Source organism: Polypterus senegalus, chromosome 10 (assembly GCF_016835505.1).
Source record: "Polypterus senegalus isolate Bchr_013 chromosome 10, ASM1683550v1, whole genome shotgun sequence".
Classification (NCBI taxonomy): Eukaryota; Metazoa; Chordata; class Cladistia; order Polypteriformes; family Polypteridae; genus Polypterus; species Polypterus senegalus.
In genome coordinates this window covers 147,208,890-147,231,248 of record NC_053163.1, presented here as the reverse complement: position 1 = coordinate 147,231,248, position 22,359 = coordinate 147,208,890, and the positions used below count along the sequence as shown (strand labels likewise).

The 22,359-nt window shown below is 40.8% G+C and overlaps 1 protein-coding gene across 13 annotated transcripts in view; it reads right to left on the bottom strand.

Moving 5' to 3' along the window:
* Positions 1 to 265: 265 nt before the first annotated feature.
* The window catches only part of eps15l1a (epidermal growth factor receptor pathway substrate 15-like 1a), a 280,134-nt gene continuing 258,040 nt past the window's right edge, over positions 266 to 22,359 (bottom strand). For 5 of the 13 annotated variants that reach the window (XM_039767016.1, XM_039767019.1, XM_039767022.1 and 2 more), the window contains 2 exons: positions 18,710 to 18,777; positions 266 to 1,066 (listed from right to left, as the gene is read on the bottom strand). In XM_039767016.1, the coding sequence (XP_039622950.1) occupies positions 964 to 1,066; positions 18,710 to 18,777 (171 nt within the window). In that variant the 3' untranslated portion in view covers positions 266 to 963. The remainder of the gene's footprint in view (positions 1,067 to 18,709; positions 18,778 to 22,359) is intronic. The other 8 variants (XM_039767020.1, XM_039767021.1, XM_039767027.1 and 5 more) reach the window with 3 other exon arrangements.

Here is a 22,359-nt window from a genome sequence, read left to right as displayed (position 1 = left end):
CAAATTTGGATACTTGCGCTTTCTGCCTCGTGCTTGAACAAAGAAAAAAACGATGTAAAAAGTGTGAAAAAAAAAAATAAAATCCACACAAACATGCACAAGTGCTCGCTCACACACACATGCAAACAAGTTGGCTACTGCAACATTAAATAAAATAAAAAAAAAATAAAAATCTAGATGAGATGATTCTGCCACCTGACTGACGTTCCTCTCATCTGCAGCTCCTACAAACAAACATTTTAAAAAATAAAGAGACTATTATTTATTTTTAAAATAAAACAGCTTGGCATCATGCTGCAATTCAAATATTGGAGAGAAATAAAAAACAACATTGTTCACAGAGCTCAGTGTGATGTTTGGGGGGTGGGGGTGGTGGGCTCAGCGATATTTATTATTCATTTTTTATTTTTAAGGAGCGACAAAAGCAGGAATCGCTCCTCATTTCTTTGAACCCTAAGCATTCCTTTCACTGCCTCCATCATTCTACATTTTTTTTTGTTAGGAATAGTCCCATTTTTAGGCTTAGAAAAGTTAAGCGTGAATGATAACCAGACCTCTTCACAACTTTCGTACACATTTGTTTGAGGCAAACATAAATGGCATCGCTTCAAACCTTTTAGCTCTGTGCAATGCCAGACCTGCCCGTACCACCCCCCGTCCCTCATCTACTTGAGTAGCAGCTATACGCCATTTTTATTTTATGATACATTTCATTTACAGTGTTTCACTTCATTCACAATGAGGAGAGGACGACTTCCTTCCTGTTCTTCAGTCCCAAAATTCAGAAAATGCCAAATTTCCCCCCACCATTAAAAAAAAAAGTTCAGCTTCATTAGGAGTGTTTCTTACTGTAAGCCCCTTGCCCCATATGACCAGCCCATTATATTAAAGTTCATGCTGGACAGTTTGGCCCCACTGGTCAAGCATTGCTCATTTCTGCTTTGCTGAGTGCGATGGCCAGTTCTAGATCTTCCTGCTCTTGTCTTCGCAACCTCTCCAGTCTTTCCTGTTCCACCCTTTCGCTTTCCCTCTTCGCCCATTCCAGCTGCTGGGCTTCATTTCCAAACTGGAGAAAGAAAAAACTTCAACTTTAAAAAGAGAAAAATTTTGGACAATGGGCACAAGAAAAAAAAATAATAACATCACAAAATACACACTTCCATTAAAAAGGACAAGCATGACAGTTCTTTTCTTCATGCTCCACAGTAACACACATGATCAGTTTTCAGCTCTTTCCAGAAATAAACTTTTTGTTGTCTCCACATAAAATAAATTCAGAAAACTAAACATGAAACGGTGCACTTACCAAAGCAAGCAGATGATCATACTAGACGAGAAATCAGCCATAGCATGCAACACATTCTGAGCTACAGGACAATTGACTTTTTCATGCACTGGCACCTCATCGGTCACTTGCAGCCTCGATCAGTTTTCCAGCTAGTTTATTTATTGGATGGCACCTTCATCTGTACTGCCTCAGAGCTTCAAGGGGCACCTCACCTCATGACACACATTTCTTTAACGTAAGAACAGCTCAGCACTTCCGCATAGCATTACACACGACAATTAAACTGAAGTCAGTCAAACCTCACTGGCTTTGAGGGGCATTATTAGATCCACCACATTGTCACGGTTCCTATCACTAAGGTGAACAGCAAATTCCAGTTACTTGTTCAATCAAAGTGACAAAGCAAGATACAGAGGAGGGTCTGCCCAGTTGATGGAGTCTCAGTTCCAGCAGGCTGGGCTTCCTTCCAAAGCATTTACAGTGCATCCAGAAAGTATTCACAGCACATCACTTTTTCCACATTTTGTTATGTTACAGCCTTATTCCAAAATGGATTAAATTCATTTTTTTCCTCAGAATTCTACACACAACACCCCATAATGACAACCTGAAAAAAGTTTACTTGAGGTTTTTGCAAATTTATTAAAATAAAAAAACTGAGAAAGCACAAGTACATAAGTATTCACAGCCTTTGCCATGAAGCTCAAAATTGAGCTCAGGTGCGTCCTGTTTCCCCTGATCGTCCTTGAGATGTTTCTGCAGCTTCATTGGAGTCCACCTGTGGTAAGTTCAGTTGATTGGACCTGATTTGGAAAGGCACACACCTGTCTATAGAAGGCCCCACAGTTGACAGTTCATGTCAGAGCACAAACCAAGCATGAAGTCAAAGGAATTGTCTGTAGACCTCCGAGACAGGATTGTCTTGAAACACAAATTTGGGTAAGGTTACAGAAAAATTTCTACTGCTTTGAAGGTCCAATTGAGCACAGTGGCCTCCATCATCCGTAAGTGGAAGAAGTTCAAAACCACCAGGACTCTTCCTAGAGCTGGCCGGTCATCTAAACTGAGAGACTGGGGGAGAAGGGCCTTAGTCAGGGACGTGACCAAGAACCCGATGGTCACTCTGTCAGAGCTCCAGAGGTCCTCTGTGGAGAGGAGAACCTTCTAGAAGGACAACCATCTCTGCAGCAATCCACCAATCAGGCCTGTATGGTAGGGTGGCCAGACGGAAGCCACTCCTTAGCAAAAGGCACATGGCAGCCCGTCTGGAGTTTTCCAAAAGGCACCTGAAGGACTCTCAGACTCTCAGAGAAACAAAATTTTGTCTGGTGAGACAAAGATTGAACTCTTTGGTGTGAATGCCAGGCGTCATGTTTGGAGGAAACCAGGCACCACTCATCACCAGGCCAATACCATCCCTACAGTGAAGCATGGTGGTGGCAGCATCATGCTGTGGGGATGTTTTTCAGCGGCAGGAACTGGGAGACTAGTCAGGATAAAGGGAAAGATGACTGCAGCAACGTACAGAGACATACTGGATGAAAACCTGCTCCAGAGCGCTCTTGACCTCAGACTGGGGCGACGGTTCATCTTTCAGCAGGACGACGACCCTAAGCACACAGCCAAGATATCAAAGGAGTGGCTTCAGGACAACTCTGTGAATGTCCTTGAGTGGCCCAGCCAGAGCCCAGACTTGAATCCGATTGAACATCTCTGGTGAGATCTTAAAATGGCTGTGCACCGACGCTTCCCATCCAACCTGATGGAGCTTGAGAGGTGCTGCAAAGAGGAATGGGCCAAACTGGCCAAGGATAGGTGTGCCAAGCTTGTGGCATCATATTCAAAAGACTTGAGGCTGTAATTGCTGCCAAAGGTGCATCAACAAAGTATTGAGCAAAGGCTGTGAATACTTACAGTCATGTGAAAACATTAGGACACCCTTTGAAAGCATGTGGTTTTTTGTAACATTTTTAATAAATGGTTATTTCATCTCCGTTTCAACAATACAGAGAGATTAAAGTAATCCAACTAAACAAAGAAAACTGAAGAAAAGTCTTTTCAAGATCTTCTGTAAATGTCATTCTACAAAAATGCCTATTCTAACTGAGGAAAAAGATAGGACACCCTTGCCCCTAATAGCGAGTGTTACCTCCTTTGGCTGAAATAACTGCAGTGAGACGGTTCTTGTAGCCATCTACCAGTCTTCGACATCGGTCTGAGGAAATTTTACCCCACTCCTCAATGCAGAACTTTTTCAGCTGTGAGATGTTTGAGGGGTTTCTTGCACGTACAGCCCTTTTCAAGTCACCCCACAGCATCTCAATGGGATTCAAATCTGGACTTTGACTTGGCCATTCCAGGACTCTCCATTTCTTCTTTTTCAGCCAATCTTTGGTTGATTTACTAGTATGTTTTGGGTCATTGTCATGTTGCATGGTCCAGTTCCGCTTCAGCTTTAATTTTCTAACTGATGGTCTCACATGTTCTTCAAGCACCTTCTGATACACAGTAGAATTCATCGTGGATTCTATGATGGTGAGCTGACCAGGTCCTGCTGCAGCAAAGCAGCCCCAAACCATGACACTTCCACCTCCATGCTTCACAGTTGGTATGAGGTTCTTTTCTTGGAATGCTGTGTTTGGTTTACGCCAAACATGTCCTCTGCTGTTGTGTCCAAATAATTCAATTTTGGACTCATCTGTCCAAAGAACATTATTCCAGAAGTCCTGGTCTTTGTCAACTTTATCTCTGGCAAATGTCAGTCTGGCCTCGATGTTTCTCTTGGAAAGCAAAGGTTTCCTCCTTGCACACCTCCCATGCAAGTTAAACTTGTACAGTCTCTTTCTGATTGTAGAGGCATGTACTTCTACATCAACAGTAGCCAGAGCCTGCTGTAGTTCTCGAGATGATACTTTAGGGTTTTTGGAGACCTCTTTTAGCATCTTGCGGTCTGCTCTTGGGGTGAACTTGCTGGGGCGACCAGTCCTGGGCATGTTGGCAGTTGTTTTGAAAGCCCTCCACTTGTAGACTATCTTCCGGACAGTGGAATGGCTGATTTCAAAATCTTTTGAGATCTTTTTAAATCCCTTCCCAGACTCATAGGCTGCTACAATCTTTTTTCTGAAGTCCTCTGACAGCTCTTTTGTTCTCACCATGGTGCTCACTCTCACTTCAACAGTCAGGAGCACACCAAACTAAATGTCTGAGGTTTAAATAGGGCAAGCCTCATTCAACATGCAGAGTAACGATCTACTAATTATGTGCACCTGGTGTGATATACCTGTGTGAGATCTGAGCCAATTTAAGAGGGAATACATGTGTGGGTGTCCTATCTTTTTCCTCAGTTAGAATAGGCATTTTTGTAGAATGACATTTACAGAAGATCTTGAAAAGACTTTTCTTCAGTTTTCTTTGTTTAGTTGGATTACTTTAATCTCTCTGTATTGTTGAAACGGAGATGAAATAACCATTTATTAAAAATGTTACAAAAAACCACATGCTTTCAAAGGGTGTCCTAATGTTTTCACATGACTGTATGTACATGGGATTTCTCAGTTTTTTTATTTTTAATAAATTTGCAAAATAAACTTTTTTCACGTTGTCATTATGGGGTGTTGTGTGTAGAATTCTGAGGAAAAAAATGAATTTAATCCATTTTGGAATAAGGCTGTAACATAACAAAATGTGGAAAAAGTGATGCGCTATGAATACTTTCCGGATGCACTGTATATGACAAGTCATCCATTCAATTGCATGAAAAGTCATCCAGTCAGTCTGCCAACTGCTGAAGTTCTCAGTTAAGATGCTTTTCCGGTCAATATACAATGGGAGGAAGCAGCAGCAGCTCTGAATCCAAAATGTGTAGAAGTATCCAAACACCTTATAGACAAGTAGTCAGCGGAATCTCAAAGCTCCAAGATCCACAAGGTATTCTTACCACCACTCGATACACCTTCTCCTATCATTCTAAAATGACCTCATGGATTCTCTTTCTGCCAGAATAAGCCATACCCAAGATTATCCTTGCACTAAATTATCTAACAAAAAACACTTCATTATGTTTTCCCAAATTATGGATTCTCACTCTGGCAAAGAATGCTTGTGTGTTGGGTTATCTTACAATGTATTTACAGACAAGCCACTCTGTTAAACCTCTAATATATTTGTACTCAGGGAAGTGGCACAAAGTCTTCATTACTTTCACACTTCTGAATGAAGAAGCAGTGAGAGCCTTTGGTCTCGAAATATGCAGGTTTTGACTTCTAACTTATGAAGTACTTGGTCAGGGTTTACTACACGTCCTTCCCCAAAGTACTAATAGCAAGAGGTGGTATGAGGAACTAAGAAAATGCTTTTGCAAAATGAAGACACATAGATCAACAATGGTGAGAGTTAAACAGCTTAGCGTAAAAAAAAAAAAAAAAGAAGAATCATTGAAATAATACAATTGGTACAAAAAGCAACATGGTGAGTTAACTACATATAACAAAACAGGTAGATGCAGCCTAACATTAGCATCCATAAAAGAGAAACACGCAGCAAACAATGACAACAGAACGACAAATGTAAAAAGGGACAGGGGGAAAATATATAATAAATAAATAAAAACATCCCACACCTCCCCAAATCTTGGCCATGGTTTAGTTGCCATTCTGCACAACCTGAATTATTATTATATTTTTAAATGTACAGTATAATTAGAACAGTTTTGCTTTATTAGCCTTGTTAAGTTATTTCAAAATATGTACAAGTATTGTTAGTGATGTACCGTATTATGCAAAATCCTGTAAGAAGTATTCACATCCCATGGAGGTTTTCACATTTTATTATTACCCAACACCGAATTACAGTGGATTTGATTTGGAATAAGGAACGTGGGTGTTCTAGATCTGAAAAACAGAAGAGAGGGCTAACCTGTCAGATACGGCATGCTTTATGTAGCACAAAAAATGGGAGTTAGGGTTTAGGCGAGATGATGGCTGAACTCGCTGTACCGATAAAGCCTTCGCACAGATATCAACTCTGTTAGGCAGAGCGTTACTGGCTGTCAGAAAGAAAAGGTGCGCTTATATCACTTTGGAAAGCTGAAAGTCTGCTGGGAAGCTGTTCCACAGGCATACACGGTGGTTTCAAGTCTTGTAGTCAATCAGACATTCACGGGCAATGAGATCAGCGACTGCAGCCGTCAAGTTTGACAACCACCTCTGAACAGAAACTGTGTATTGTGACATTGGCTTTAGCTAAAACTTCTCCGATTAACACAATTCAGAAAGGAAAACATAAAAGGAACATTCTGTACTACAACACCTGACACTTACTGTTACCAATTCAGCAAAACAGGATAATTTTTCAATATAATAAAATATTGAAGTGTCACAGACAAGTTAAAGATTCAGTTTGTCACTCTTTCTCTGCGTATCTTCTATTACAATTCAAAAAAAAAAAAAATAGTAACTCACACAAATGTGTGTCCTGAAACATGTTAATGACTTTAAATATACTGCTCAAAAGAATTAAAGGAACACTTTTTAATCAGAGTATAGCATCAAGTCAATGAAACTTATGGGATATTAATCTGGTCAGTTAAGTAGCAGAGGGGGTTGTTAATCAGTTTCAGCTGCTGTGGTGTTAATGAAATTAACAACAGATGCACTAGAGGGGCAACAATGAGATGACCCCCAAAACAGGACTGGTTTAACAGGTGGAGGCCACTGACATTTTTCCCTCCTCATCTTTTCTGACTGTTTCTTCACTAGTTTTGCATTTGGCTACAGTCAGTGTCACTACTGGTAGCTTGAGGCAATACCTGGACCCTACAGAGGTTGCACAGGTAGTCCAACTTCTCCAGGATGGCACATCAATACGTGTCATTGCCAGAAGGTTTGCTGTGTCTCCCTGCACAGTCTCAAGGGGCATGGAGGAGATTCTAGGAGACAAGCAGTTACTCTAGGAGAGCTGGAGAGGGCCATAGAAGGTCCATAACCCATCAGCAGGACCAGTATCTGCTCCTTTGGGCAAGGAGGAACAGGATGAGCACTGCCAGAGCCCTACAAAATGACCTCCAGCAGGCCACTGGTGTGAATGTCTCTGACCAAACAACCAGAAACAGACTTCATGAGGGTTGCCTGAGGGCCCAAATGTCTACTGCGTGCTGTGCTCACTGCACAGCACCGGGGAGCTCAATTGGCATTTGCCATAGAATACCAGAATTGGCAGGTCCACCACTGGCGTCCTGTGCTTTTCACAGATGAGAGCAGGTTCACCCTGAGTATATGTGAAAGGCGTGAAAGGGTCAGGAGAAGCCGTGGAGAATATTATGCTGCCTGTAACATCGTTTAGCATGACTGGTTTGGTGGTGGGTCAGTGATGATCTTGGAGGCATATCCATGGGCGACTCACAGACCTCTACAGGCTAGACAACGGCATCTTGACTGCCATTAGGTATCAGGATGAAATCCTTGGACCCATTGTCAGACCCTACGCTGGTGCAGTAGGTCCTGGTTTCCTCCTAATGCATGACAATGCCCGGCCTCATGTGGCAAGAGTATGTAGGCAGTACCTGGAGGATGAAGGAATTGAAACAATTGAATGGCCTTCACGATCCCTTGACTTAAACCCAATAGAGCATCTGTGGGACATTATGTTTCGGTCCATTAGGCGCCGCCAGGTTGCTCCTCAGACTGTACAACAGCTCAGGGATGCCTCATACAGATCTGGGAGGAAATGCCACAAGACACCATCCGTCGTCTCATTAGGAGCATGCCCCGGCGTTGTCAAGCATGCATACAAGCTCGTGGGGGCCACACAAGATACTGAAAAGCATTTTGAGTAGCAGAAATTAAGTTTTTGAAAAAATGGACTAGCCTGCCACATCTTCATTTCACTCTGATTTTAGGGTGTCTACACAATTGAGCCCTCTGTAGGCAGAAAACTTTTATTTCCATTAAAAGACTTGGCATCCTTTTGTTCCTAAGACATTGCCCTGTCGTTATTTGTATAGATATCCAACTTCATATTGAGATCTGATGTATCTAATGTGTTTCTTTAAAGTGTTCCTTTAATTTTTGTGAGCAGTGTATAAACCTGTGGTACAATCTGAGCAGGTCTAACCTCATCTTACTGCTATCTACAAGCCTGTTACTGGCAGCTCTTTGTTATTCAATTCAAAGGTTTTATTTATTTATTTGGAGCTTCTGTAAAATATTAATTTCCCCTTACTGACAAATAAAGTACTGGGTTATTCAAAATGAAAGAGCAGGTTTCAGAAATGTATTTCAAACCAACTGTATAAGACAGAGGTCATAAGAAAGAGGTCACTGGATATGGGTGTGTGGCACTCTCAATATCTATACAAAAGGACGAAAGTCCAAGTCTTTAGAGTCCTGGTGCTTCTGTCTTGCTATAGGACTGTGAGACATGAATGCTATCCAGTGACCTGAGATGAAGATAGGACTCCTTTGGTACTGTGTCTCACCGGAAAATCCTTGGGTACCGGTGGTTTGACTTTGTGTCAGATGAACAGTTGAATGAGGCACATTACCTGCATTGTGAGGGAGCGACAGTTATGACACTACAGCCAAGTGGCGAGTTTCCCCGTGGGTGGTCCGGCTCGTAAGATCCTCATTGCTGGGGACCCGAGTGGCTGGACCAGGTCAAGGGGTCGCCCACGTAACACCTGGCTGTGGCAGACAGAGGGTCATTTCTGGAGGGTGGGACTGGACCGTGTGTCTGCCAGCCGGGATCCCGAGCTGTTTTGCCATGTGGTGGGTGCGGCAACACACTGCACCAGTGCATGCTCCCCAACTTGACTTGACTTGCATGGAGCAGAAACACATTCTGCATATCACTGGATAGAGGAAAGTTCAAAGTTCGGTCCTATGGTCCTTGAGGTTGCATGCACTCAACATGAGCACCCTGTGCAGTGTGTCAAACATCAAAACGGTAGACCATTTCTTGCTACACATGAGTCAGCTGGTCCCTAGTTACTGAATTCACAGCTTCCTCAATTTCGATGTCGCAAATCTTGAAGATTAGCAGGCATAGGTGGAACAAACACTCTTTCTTTAATGTACTCCCATTGATAAAAATCGCAGAGGGTGAAGGTCTGGAGACCTGGGAGGCCATAGACGATGAGTAAGATCTTGTTGTCCACTTCTTTCTATCCATTGTCTTTGAATGGTGTTGTTCAGGTAATGCCAGACCTCCAAGTGGAAATGAGGCGTGTCCCCATCTTGCATGAAAATGAAGTCAGCACTCGGTGGCATTTACTGGTACTTTCAGGCGGGCTTTTAAACTTTGAACTTTCCTCTATCCAGTGATGTGCGGAATGTGTTTCTGTTTTATACAGTTTGTTTGAAATACATTTTTGAAATCTGCTCTTTTATTTTGAATAGCCCGGTATGATCCATTCATCTATAAAAGGTAAGCTGCAAGTCTTCCAATATCTACTGTCACCTGTTTTTACTGACACGGTTCACCCGTTTCCTCTATAATCCTAATTTTTTAATACAGGCTCAAACACTTTTATACAGTGCTATTCAGAAAAGTAGTCAGACCCCGTCACTTTTTCTCACATTTTGTTATGTTGCAGCTTCGTGCTAAAATCATTTGAATTCATTTTTTCTCACATGAAGCAACACTCAATACCCAAGAATGACAAACTGAAAACCGAGTTTTAAAATTTTTTACAACTATTAAAAATAAAAAAAAAAAACTGTAATCTCACTTGGATGTGGATATTCTGACCTTTTCCTATGACACTTGAAATTTGGCTCAGGTGCATTCTATTCTATTGAAAATCATTGAGATGTTTCAACAGCTTGTTTTGGAGTCCACCTATGGTCAATTTAATTGACTGGACCAAATAGGAAATGCAAAAAAAAACAAATCCTGAGGTCAAAGTGCTTGTCTGCAGAGGCAGGAATGTGTAAAGGCACAGATATGGCAGCAGTGAAGCTTTCCCAAGAGCAGAAGGAGCCTTCAAAATACTTACATGAAAGTGTGAAAAAACACAACTCTTGCTAGAGATGGCCACCCAGTCAAACTGAACAACTGGGGGAAAAGGGCCATGGTAATGGAGATGAACAAGGACCCAACAGACACTCTTACTAACCTCCAGAGAACCTGTGTGGAGATGGGAGAGGCTTCTGGGAGGACAACCATCACTGCAACATACAACAGAGCTGGGTTTAATGGCAGATTGTGGCCAATTGTAAGAGACACATAGAAGCCAACTTGAAGTTTGCAAAAAAATATCTGAAGGATCCTCAGAATGTGATAAACAGGATCTCTGGTCTGATGAAACCAAGATTGAACTGCATGGCCAAACTGCATTTCTGTAAGAAATCGGGCACAGCTCATCACCTGTGCAATACCATTATAACAATGAAGCACAGTGGTGGTGGCAGCAGCATGCAGTGTGATTGTTCTTCAGCAGCAGGGACAGGGAGACTAGACAGGGTTGAGGGAAAGCTGTACAGGGCAAAAGGAAAGAGATATCTTTAACTATAAATTGATTCAGAGCACTCTGAATATCAGACTGGGCCAAAGGTTCACCTTCCAACAGGTCAACAAGCCTAAACACAAAGCAAAGACAACACAGCAGTGGTTTAGGGACAACCAGAAAATGTTCTTCAGTGGCTTATCCAGAGACAAGCCTTAACTCAATCAAATATCTTTGGAGAGACCCAACAAAAGCTGTGTACTAAGCGTCTCCATTCAACCTGACAGAGCTTATTAGGATCTTCATAAAAGAATTGCAGAAAATCCCCCAAATCCATGTGTATGAAGCTTGTTACATCAAACCCAGGAAGACTCCAGGCTGTAATCGCTACCAAATGGGTTTGAACTAAGTACTGAGAAAAGGGTCTGCATATTTATATCAAGGTGATATTTCATTTTTCCATCCATCCATTATCCAATCTACAATATCCTAACTACAGGGTCATGGGGGTCTGCTGGAGCCAATCCCAGCCAACGCAGGGCGCAAGGCAGGAAATGAACCCCAGGCAGGGCGCCAGCCCACCGCAGTATTTCATTTTTTATTTTTAGTAAATTTGTAAAAATGTATGAAACCACGTAATTCTGGGGTATTGAGTGTTGCTTGATGTGGGGAAAAAAATTAATTAATTTAAATGATTATCGCATAACGCTGAAACAATAAAATGTGAGGAAAGTGATGAATGGGTCTGAATCACAGCTGAAAACAACATCTACACCTGAAATCCCACTCTACTTCTGCCATACACTGCAGACCCTTTACACGTGTATTTATTTTCCTTTCTTAACACCATATTAATGCTGACTTTGCTGTGCTATTTATTAACTCTTCTTTGCTATTCACCTTCTGTGTACAAGAAGGTAATTGTTTAAAATATGAGTGCAGACTGAGCAGTCAACTTTCAAAACTAATGGCATTAGATCACAATATTTCTCCCCCAACCATCACCCCCCCCCCTCACAAGACCCTACAACTTACTTACATAAAATTACATCAGGAATCATTTAACAATTAATTTCTGAAAGAAACTAGTAGACCATTTCCAATTGAAACTAACTTTCAGTAGTTGAACATCTAATATTAAATATACTTTTTTTGAATGGTGCTAACCTTGATTCCTTTACAGTGGTAAGTCCTTATTAAATAAAACAGATTTAGATCTATATGATCTCTAGAACAGTGGACAGATTTCACATTTACAGAGAAAATTGTTATCTCAGAACTTAAATCTTATCTTAGAAACCTCCACATTTATGAGAAACCTGACTCTGGCTTCCGGTCCATTATTCATGATTATATGTGATATAAATGATAACTTAATATGATCACTTGCAGAAAATGCTACCATTGTTATTCATTTTAGATTCAGAAGCAGTTTTTGACACTATTTACCCCACCATTCTGCTACAAATGCCTGAGAATTCAGACTGTGAAGCAATGTTCTTGGTTAGTCTACTTCAGACTTAACAAATCAATTCCGACATATGTAGAAATATGAAGACAACATTCCCTTATTCGTCTCGGCAATTAGATACAGAGTCCCTGTGGCTTCAGTGTAGGAACAAAACTTGTCCTTTTTATTTGTTGTCATTACATGAAGTAATTGAGAAACAGATAATCTTTTATTTGAATATCGGAGACACCTGCATTTATCAATACAAACTGAAAGATACTTACTTCAATTATGTCTTGAATTTGACACTTCAATAGGGTGATTCGGTGGAAAAGAAAAAATGATTTTCTTTTTAAGTTCAAAAAATGATACAGAAATCTTGACTTTCAGGTTGCAAGTGTGTTTTCACGATTAATTTGCATGACTTTGATGAAACCAAATTACAATAATGACACTTAAACATATCAACAAAAAATGTTGGATGCTAGATACGCAAATAGCACGGCAAAGCCAGCAACTCTTAATTAGGGAATTACAAAAATTTTGACAAGGACAGGCCATTCAGCTCAGCAAATCTCACCAACCCTATCTACCTAATTAATCCAAAATCACATCAATTTGAGATATAAAGGTCCCTAAAGTCTAACTTTCCACCACACTACTTGGTAACTTATTCCATGTGTCTATGGCTCTCTGTTTAAAGAAGAACCTTCTAAAGTTTGTGTGAAATCTACCCCTAACAAATCTCTGTCCCCATGTTCGTGTTGAACTCATTCTAAAACAGCCCAGCTCCATTGTACCAATTCCTTTTCAGAATTTTAAAAACTTCAGTCATGTCACTTCTTAATCTCTGTTTGCTTAAACTTAAAAGGTTGACATCCTTTACATATCTCTCAGCCTGCAGTCCTGGATTCAGCCTAGTTGTTCTTCTCTGAACGTTTTCATGCATCGCTATGTGTTTTTATTAGCCTGGAAACCAAAATGTGCAAGCAGTACTCCAAGTCAGGTCTCGCCAGTGTGTTATAAAGCTTAAGCACAACCTCCTTTGACTTGAACTCAACACATCAGGGCGCTATATAACCTAACATTGTTAACTTTCTTAATGGCGTCTGAACACTGTCTGGACCTTCTCATTAGGGGTATCTACAAGCTTCAGGCCTCCTATTCTGCATTCAAATCTAACATTTTCACTTCCTATGTGTAATATTCTACATTTTAGTAAATTACATTTAATCTGCTACCAAGCCTGTACTCTGTCCAAGTCTTTCTAAAGAACCTGGACTTTATTTTGGTTGAATTCACATGAGCTGTAGTTGTTCTCGCTAGTATTGGCTTAGCGCTTCAGTTATCATATTTTCGCTTTTTATAAAACCTGCTTTTGTCATATTAGAAGCCTTGGACATAAAAAATGTTCTTTATATACAAGATTGTGCAATGTTAGTTTATTCATTTGTTTAAGCAAAACTGAGTACTGTAAACCTTTACTGCAGAGAACAAAGCAAGTGATTTGACAACAATTCTCAGAACACAGCAATGTATGTCCCAAGATTTACACAAATAATGGAGACAAATCAGTGTATGGGAAGGTTGTGGAGAACATCCACTTGTGGTGTAGGGAGAACCACCTGTAACTCAACATCAGCAAAACAAAACAGCTGGTGGTGGACTTCCAGGTGTGCCATGTCACCATTCAGGGGACATGGAGATGGAGCAGAGTTACAAGTACCCGAGCTTTCACATAAACAACAAACTGGACTGGTCCGACAAAACAGTGGTGCTGTACAAGAAGGGCCAGAGCAGGCTGGACTTGCTAAGATGACTCAGATCTTTTGATGTGTGCAGCAAGCTGCTGGAAATGTTCTACCAGTCTGCAGTATTAAAATTAATGTCAGCCTGTGCATCTAATTTGCCTTAAAGGTAAATTGAATTTCGCCTAACCTAATGCTTATTCTCCAAAGCATACCCTGCGGTAACAGACTTCTTTAAAATTCTCAGGATACACAAAACTAGTACAGAAGGCAAAGTCTTTGAATACAGGACTTCCCAAACTCTGAAGCGGTCTACCTGAAATTATTATTGGGAGCCAAGTAGTCTTAGCATTAAAGTCAAGGCTCTGGGTTCATTATTTTTATATAGCATGCACTTGTGTGTTGCTACTAATGCTCTTTATATTATGTTTTAATAATAAGTATAGCAAGCACGTGGACTGCTGCCATAAAAAACTGGAGAAAAGTATATTTTTGTGTACATCCTGTGTGTTTTTTATTTACCTTACTGACTTGGATGCATTAACATGACAGACTACTATGACAAAGAACACAACATCTTGGATACTGCATGTTAGTTTTGTACTCTAGTATGACTGACTTTGCCACATGTAAGTACGTAGTTAACAAAAATGGACATGCACTTTTATAAAAATAACATTTTTTTTATAGTCTGACTTGATGCAAAGACAGTTTCGGGGTCTTGCAACACTTTCACTATTTCCCTGAATGTATCATTAGAGACCTGCCAGATTTGTACAGGCACTCTGAATTCAATCATAGGCAAAACACCATAAATGCTTATTTATGGTTTAACTCTGAATTGCTAAATAATTCTCTTCACTAAAACTAAAGCTTATAGGACTAAATAACAAACATTTGCACCATCCTCCTGTCCTAACTCTGACTTAATAAAAATAATTATTTAAATTTATAAAGCGCTTTTGACTTGGGTCAGATGGGTCGAAAATAGATAGATAAATAAAAATAAAAAATAACACAACTTTGACATTTAAGTCAGACATTTTACACAAAAAGTGGCAAGCATTTTAACTAAAATGCCTGATGAATTCAAAACAGAAAAAAGCAAACAGTATTATTAAAGACCTCAGCCATCACATACAATTACACTTCTCCCTCCTAAATTCTGATCAATTGTTTATATACATTAGCACTAGCAATATTAGATTTGTGGACAATACTGATCCTCAGTTATAAAAGTTGCTTGTACTAAATACTGCATGGGCATCATAACAGATGTGTGTTTCTCATATTTAGTTTCGTATTTAATGCAGTGTTGTATTCATTGTCTCTGTTTGTTATCCTACTACCAACTGCCTGTGGAGATGTGCAATTAAGAATCTTACTGCATTGTGTACTAAATAATAAACTTGAGAACGTGAACAAAACTCCTCGAGATTACAACCTTGGCTGGAACCTTCCTTGCTATCAGAAAAGCTGAAATTTTTACTGCTATTAGTTTTGGGTTACAAACTAGCATAGATTAGAGTAAAGCTGCAGGATAAGGAAATAATTCTTACTAAATCCAGAGATTTTATTTTTATTTTATATTGCATAAAAATCTAGAATTTTCATTCCACTTTATGTAAATAAGAAACAAAAAATACAATCCTCTTATATAATATGCAACTGTGGCTGTCCGTTTGTCTGTCCAGGATTTTAAATCACCTGCAGCTCGCAAACCGTTTGACCTATCGACCTGAAATTTGGCACAAATATACTACGTGACATCTGCTATCCGCTTTCGGGGTGATGATTGACCTCCAAGGTTATTCCTCTTTTTATTTTATTGTAGAATCAACTCTCGGCAGTGCACAGCAGGGTAGCCGTGCACCGTTCTCATCCCTATTACCTTCACTGTCACTTCCCCTACCTCTTCATATCTTAACTCTTTGAGAGCTGAATATTTTTTCCAGAAAACTCAGTTTTCTGAAAAGCACACAAAGCAATGGTTTCATACATAAGTCAACATAAAATGTCTATTGCGGTATGCTGTGGCTGCTGTTGGCACACGTTAGGCATCTCTGGTGGCAGTAGCTGCGTTGAGGACACCTTGATGGTCAGCAGGAATTCACGATGGGCCTGCTGCCTGGCTGTCTTTGCACAGTAGGTGGGTGGAGGTGACGGTCGCAGTGTGATGCAATCTGGTTTGTACCTAGTCATCATAAGTGGTGGTCCTCCCAGGCAAACACTGCTGTAGGTGCAACAGCTACATGAGTGTTCAGCACCACAATCAGCTGGGGACCGATCAGATGATGCTAGTACTTTACTTTCGTTTTTGATCTCCAGATCACTTGCATCAAACTCGGAGTCCAACAAGTCAGAGTCCTATTCAACTAAAATTACGTAAAACGTCCATGGAGTAGAGTCCTATTCAACTAAAATTACGTAAAACGTCCATGGAGTATTTTGCTTTGCACATTTGCTTTGGTCACTTGCCAGATGTCGGTGCCATTTTAGAGGTTATTTGCTCTTCGCTACTCATGTACACATAGGGAATCTATGTAACTATGTAACTTTCCTTCTAGTAAAGAGAATCGAACTAAAACGTAAAGGTGAGTTTTGTTGTAGTTTACAGCTGATTACCGTTCTTTATTCCTGAATTTTCACAAAAGTCGACATTAGCCCTGAAAGAATTAAATAATTCTTGAGGCAAATTGAAGACTTAAGTGCCAGCTTAAGTGAAAAATGAAGGAAAACGTACTAAGCAATTGCAACACAAACACTGACTAGATCAGTTTTTAACATGAAAAGATGCCGACGGAAGAAGAGAAGAAGCGGGCTGCTGGGGTGGAGAAAACAAAAGCTGCTCAGGAAGCAGCAAGCGCATCAACCTCTGAGCAAATGAATGGTAAACGTACAGAGAAAGAGCCTGAAAACTATAAGACAAGTGTATTCACTGCATGCTGGCGCCCTGCCCGGGGTTTGTTTCCTGCCTTGCGCCCTGTGTTGCCTGGGATTGGCTCCAGCAGACCCCCCCGTGACCCTGTAGTTAGGATATAGTGGGTTGGATAATGGATGGATGGATGGATATTCACTGCATGTTATTGTGCAGTGCGCTGTTACTGGTATAATTATATTTAGCAACTAAATCTCGGGGATCAATAAGCTTGTGATGGCACTCTACCCAAACAGTTACAGTATGCACGAGTTATAATAATAATAATAATTACTCATGGTGGCTCTAAAATCCGTACTGACCCCTACTCTCTGTTCTGTTTCTTTTTCCGGTTTCTTTGTGGTGGCAGGCTGCGCCACCTCCACCTACTCAAAGCATCATGATGCTCCAACAATGATGGATGGATTAAAAGGCAGAAGTCTACTTGACCATCATCATCAACTCCTTCCGTGAGATCCCTAAATCCAAAGAGGACTGTTTAATTTATGTTAGGTAGAATGCCCAGAGGGGACTGGACAGTCTCATGGTCTGGAATCCCTACAGATTTTATTTTTTTTCTCCAGCCGTCTGGAGTTTTTTTGTTTTTTCTGTCCCCCCTGGCCATTGGACCTTACTCTTATTCGATGTTAATTAATGTTGATTTATTTTGTTTTTCTTATTGTGTCTTTTATTTTTCTATTCTTTATTATGTAAAGCACTTTGAGCTACTGTTTGTATGAAAATGTGCCATATAAATAAATGTTGTTGTTGTTGTTGTTGAGTTAATATAATGCTGTGGTGGCTTATTTGATAGTGACAGTGTTAAAAGCTGCTAGATAAGGCGACCACGCTGATGTATACTGCGTCAAACAGGTCATGTTATTTCAGCCAGACTAAAAATAAGTGAAAGACTTCAATTTTTTTGCAAATGGAATCTACTTGCTTAATTTATATCCTTTAGCAGCAAGGCTGTTCCCACTCCAAGGATGGCACTTCCATTTCTACCAACCCAAGAATGAAGTGACAAACATTCCTTTCAAGATATTGCAGCCGTGCAGCTTTTTTAATTCTGTGGATAAACGTGCTGTCATTAGTTAGGAAAAAAGACAAACATGATCCTCAAGCAGAACTTCACTCTTGTTTAGGACTACAGTACTTTGGTCTGAGCTGAAGATTTTCCCCTGTTATTAAAGGGTACGGCTCTACTTCGCCTTAACCACATGAAGGCTGCACAAGACTACAAGCAAAACAATGCACATCATCCAGTGGCTACTTATTTATATACAACCTCCCAGCTCATTCACGATAACTGCAAATTCAGAATTATGTTGAGGGTTAATATAGCTGCCCGAGAATCAGGAGTGGCGCTGACCAGAGACGTGATAAAGCATGTCTCAGCATTCTACTATATGCTCAATTTCTTACATGAAGATGATGTAACTTCTCTATGAAGACAGAACTTTCTTAAGTGATGAAAATTGCTGAATTCAATTCCAACTTGAACGTGGAAAAGGAGCAGACCAAAAATTCATACTGTACTTAACCCAGGGGAATTAATTCACTTAACAGCCAAGTTATCTCCTATTAGTCTGTTCTGTCTGCTTCTTGCAGAAGAATGACGTAGACCTTTCAACTGTAATTACCAAACCTTCTGACCATTGTTTATTCATAGATGGAGACATTCTGCTCACAGACACAGAGGACTACAGGACTTTAAGCATACCAGTGAGAGACAACAACACTCAAAAGCATATTTGGGATAATACTCAGAATTAAATAATACTAAGACTGAGACAAGTTGATATCTTTAAACATATTGTAGTATTAGAATAAAAAAATAAGAAGTAACTGAACTAGTAACCACCTGCTGCTGCAAGCTGCATACCATGGACCATGAGGCACAACAAGACAGGATTCATGGAGGGTGAAGGGCTGTAGAGACATGCAGTTTGACATGAAGAAGCAACACCACACAGACAGTTTAAAGCGTCTATAACACAAGAGCAGCACCATACTGGCAGGTGCAAAGCCATGTTTCCTAAAAGCTAAGGGAGTTGGAAAGGGAACCATAAAGTAATGGATTTAAATGGCACTTCTGCTTCACAGTGCAACACACAGGAATCTTTGATCCTGACACACCCATCTAATTGATTTCATCTTAAGTTTATCTTATGCATGATTCATGTCAAGAGTTGTGGAACAACATCTACCATAATTGACGTTATAAATAATTTCTGATCATTCATGAATGATGAAAGATGAATTCTAATGCCAAAATAATTAATAAGGAAAGCAACGCCAAATGATGTATCTTTTTTATTATCACATTTCGTTCATCCACTTTATCCCAACCAAGATTCTTTTCCCAGCTTCCTTAGCCCTGTTTACATACAGCAGCCAGACAATGCATGCAAGCAGAGTACCATGCAGTGACCGAACAAACAAAAGGAGTAACATCTACAAATGGAGAGAAAACTAAACCAGAACGAACAGATGACATAGAATCAAACATGTAAGTGAAGTAAAACAAAATGGCTCTGCTTGTTGTGAGGCGAACACAACTGAGAACATGCTCTGTAATTTCAGGACTGAGAGCTGAGTAGGTGATACTTCTGCTGCTACCAGAGACATGAAAAGGATTTCATATTTGTTTTGTTTTTTTTGAGGTATCTCTGAAAAACCACCAGGAGGTAAGGCATGACAGCAGCAATAAGGCTCTCCTCTGTATCAAGGCAAGAAGTGAAGACAACTGCATGTGGCTATCAAGAGGTGCTCTTCAAAGCATAAACATCAACTCAGTGGTGGAAAGAAGCTTGAGTTTTAAGCTTATATTGCTTAAAAGTGCTCTAGACATAAAGTGTTTTAATAATTATTCTGGATTGCTAGCTTGGGTCCCTGAAACAGAACAGGGTGCAGCTTTGTTCTGTGAGCCAAGGACATGGAATCCTGCTTCTTGTAGTATTTCTTTTGGGGCAATTCTTAACTAAACATAGATAATCAAAGTGGCCAGAGGTGCAAGCTCTGTAATGAGATTCTGCACTTTTGTATAACAGACTGATGCACAGGATCATGGAATGCACATTCGTTTTGTACATCTCTGTTGATCTGATTAAAGGGGGCAGACACGGGAACACTTCAGCAATCATTTGCTAGTCTGTGTATCTTTTTAAACAGACTGAGCAACTTTGACAGTCCGGTTATTACTGTATCCAAGTCTCTGAACAATACACTGTAAGTAACACTCTGGACAACGAAGACAGTCCAGTAATGGAGAGTTCATCTTCAAAACTAACTGATCACAAAATTTGAGTTCCTGAATGGATCAGCCCAGAAACAGGCAGAGTCACTTCACAGCGGTCTGAATAAATAACAAAGCAAATAACTACATTTGTACTGGAAAATAATCTGCAGGATTGACAGAATATGCACAGGACTAGAGCTTTGAGACCTGGCCGAATACAAAATAAAAAATTGAAAACAACTGGGGCTGGATATTGCAAAGAATAGCTGAAATAAGTAAGAATGGACTGTAGGATCAAAGCCAGCACTAAATTGGCACCATGCAGAACTAGCTGAATACAAGGGAGAGCAGATGTGAAGAATATGACTGGCTACTAAAAGACAGAGAAAGCGCTTAAGCTGATAAATGCAGTGGAGAGAAGAGTGCAGGGTGCTTATGGAAGAAGGGGAAGTTTTGTTGGAATAAAACATTTCAAGAAATTTGGAAAAACAAGTCATAAGCAGTGCCTAAGCTGTAGTTGAATAGACAATTGGGGAGCTGGGTGAGGTTAGGATGCTGCATGTTAGAAGTATGTTTTTCAAAGATACCTCATCAGAAGAGCTTAGTGGTAAATACACTGGACAAAAGTGAGAGAAGTGCAAAGCAGCTGCAAGAGTCCAGACCATATTGTCACAACACTTGATACCTTTCATTATCGAGCAGTCTAATGAGTGCTCAGGAGGTAGGGGCAAAAGCAAAGACTCCATATATATTCCTTATCTTGAATTCCTTTCATATTCTCAAACTGTCTGCAATGGCTGTGTCTAACCTAGTGCACTACTACTCGCTTTGATAGATGTGACTTATGTATCAATTAATCGCTAAACAGCTGGTTATATGGCTACTTTGTTAGTTTAGTTAAAGAATTAAGCATCTCATCTACAACTTATGTCTTTTAATTTACATAATAATTCGCAGGCAATGGTTCTGATATATTAGCTTTGATTTATCAGACATAGCTCTCATAGTAATCATCTTATTTGTTGTACATGTGCTTTATATGTATTATATACTGCTCAAAAAATGAAAGGAACACTTTTTAATGAGATTATAGCATCAAGTCAATGAACCTTCTGGGCTATTGATCTGGTCAGTTAAGTAGTAGAGGGGCTTGTTAATCAGTTTCAGCTGCTTTGGTGCACTAGACGGGCAACAATGAGAAGACCCCCAAAACAGGAATGAATGGTTTCACAGGTGGAGGCCACTGACATTTTTCCCTTCTCATCTGTTTTTTCACTCGTTTTGCATTTGGCTACAGTCAGTGTCACTACTGGCAGCATGGGGCCATACCTGGAAACCTACAGAGGTGGCACAGGTAGTCCAATTTCTCCAGGATGGCACATCAATACGTGACATTGCCAGAAGGTTTGCTGTGTCTCCTAGCAGTCTCAAGCGTATGGGGGAGATTCCAGGAGACAGGCAGTTACCCTAGGAGAGCTGGACAGGGCCCCTCGTAGAAGTACCTTAACTATTCAGCAGGACCCACCGGTATCTGCTCCTTTGGGCAAGGAGGAACAGGATGAGCACTGCCAGAGCCTCCAAAATGACCTCCAGCAGGCAGGCCACTGGTGTGAGTGTCTCTGACCAAACAATCTGAAACAGACTTCTTGAGGGTGGCCTGAGGGCCTGACGTCCTCTAGTGGGCCCTGTGTTCACTGCCCGGCACCGTGGAGCTCGACTGGCATTTGCCACTGAATACCAGAATTGGCAGGTCCACCACTGGTGCCCTGTGCTTTTCACAGATGACAGCAGGTTCACCCTGAGCACATGCGACAGACGTGAAAGGGTCTGGAGAAGCCGTGGAGAACATTATGCTGCCTGTAACATTGTTCAGCATGACCGGTTTGGTGGTGGGTCAGTGATGGTCTGGGGAGGCATATCCATGGAGGGACACGCACTGTGACTTGTCATTAGGTATCGGGATGAATTCCTTGGACTGATTGTCAGACCCTATGCTGGTGCGGTGGCTCCTGGGTTCCTCCTGGTGCACCACAATGCCCAGCCTCATGTGGCTAGAGTATGCAGGCAGTTCCTGGAGGATGAAGGAATTGATACCATTGACTGGCCCCCACGTTCACTCGCTTGACCTCAATCCAATACAACACCTCTGGGAGAGACATTATGTTTCGGTCCCTCCAACGTCGCCAGGTTTCACCTCAGACTGTCCAGGAGTTCAGTGGTACCCTGGTCCAGATCTGGGAGGAGATCCCCCAGGACCCCATCTGTCATCTTAT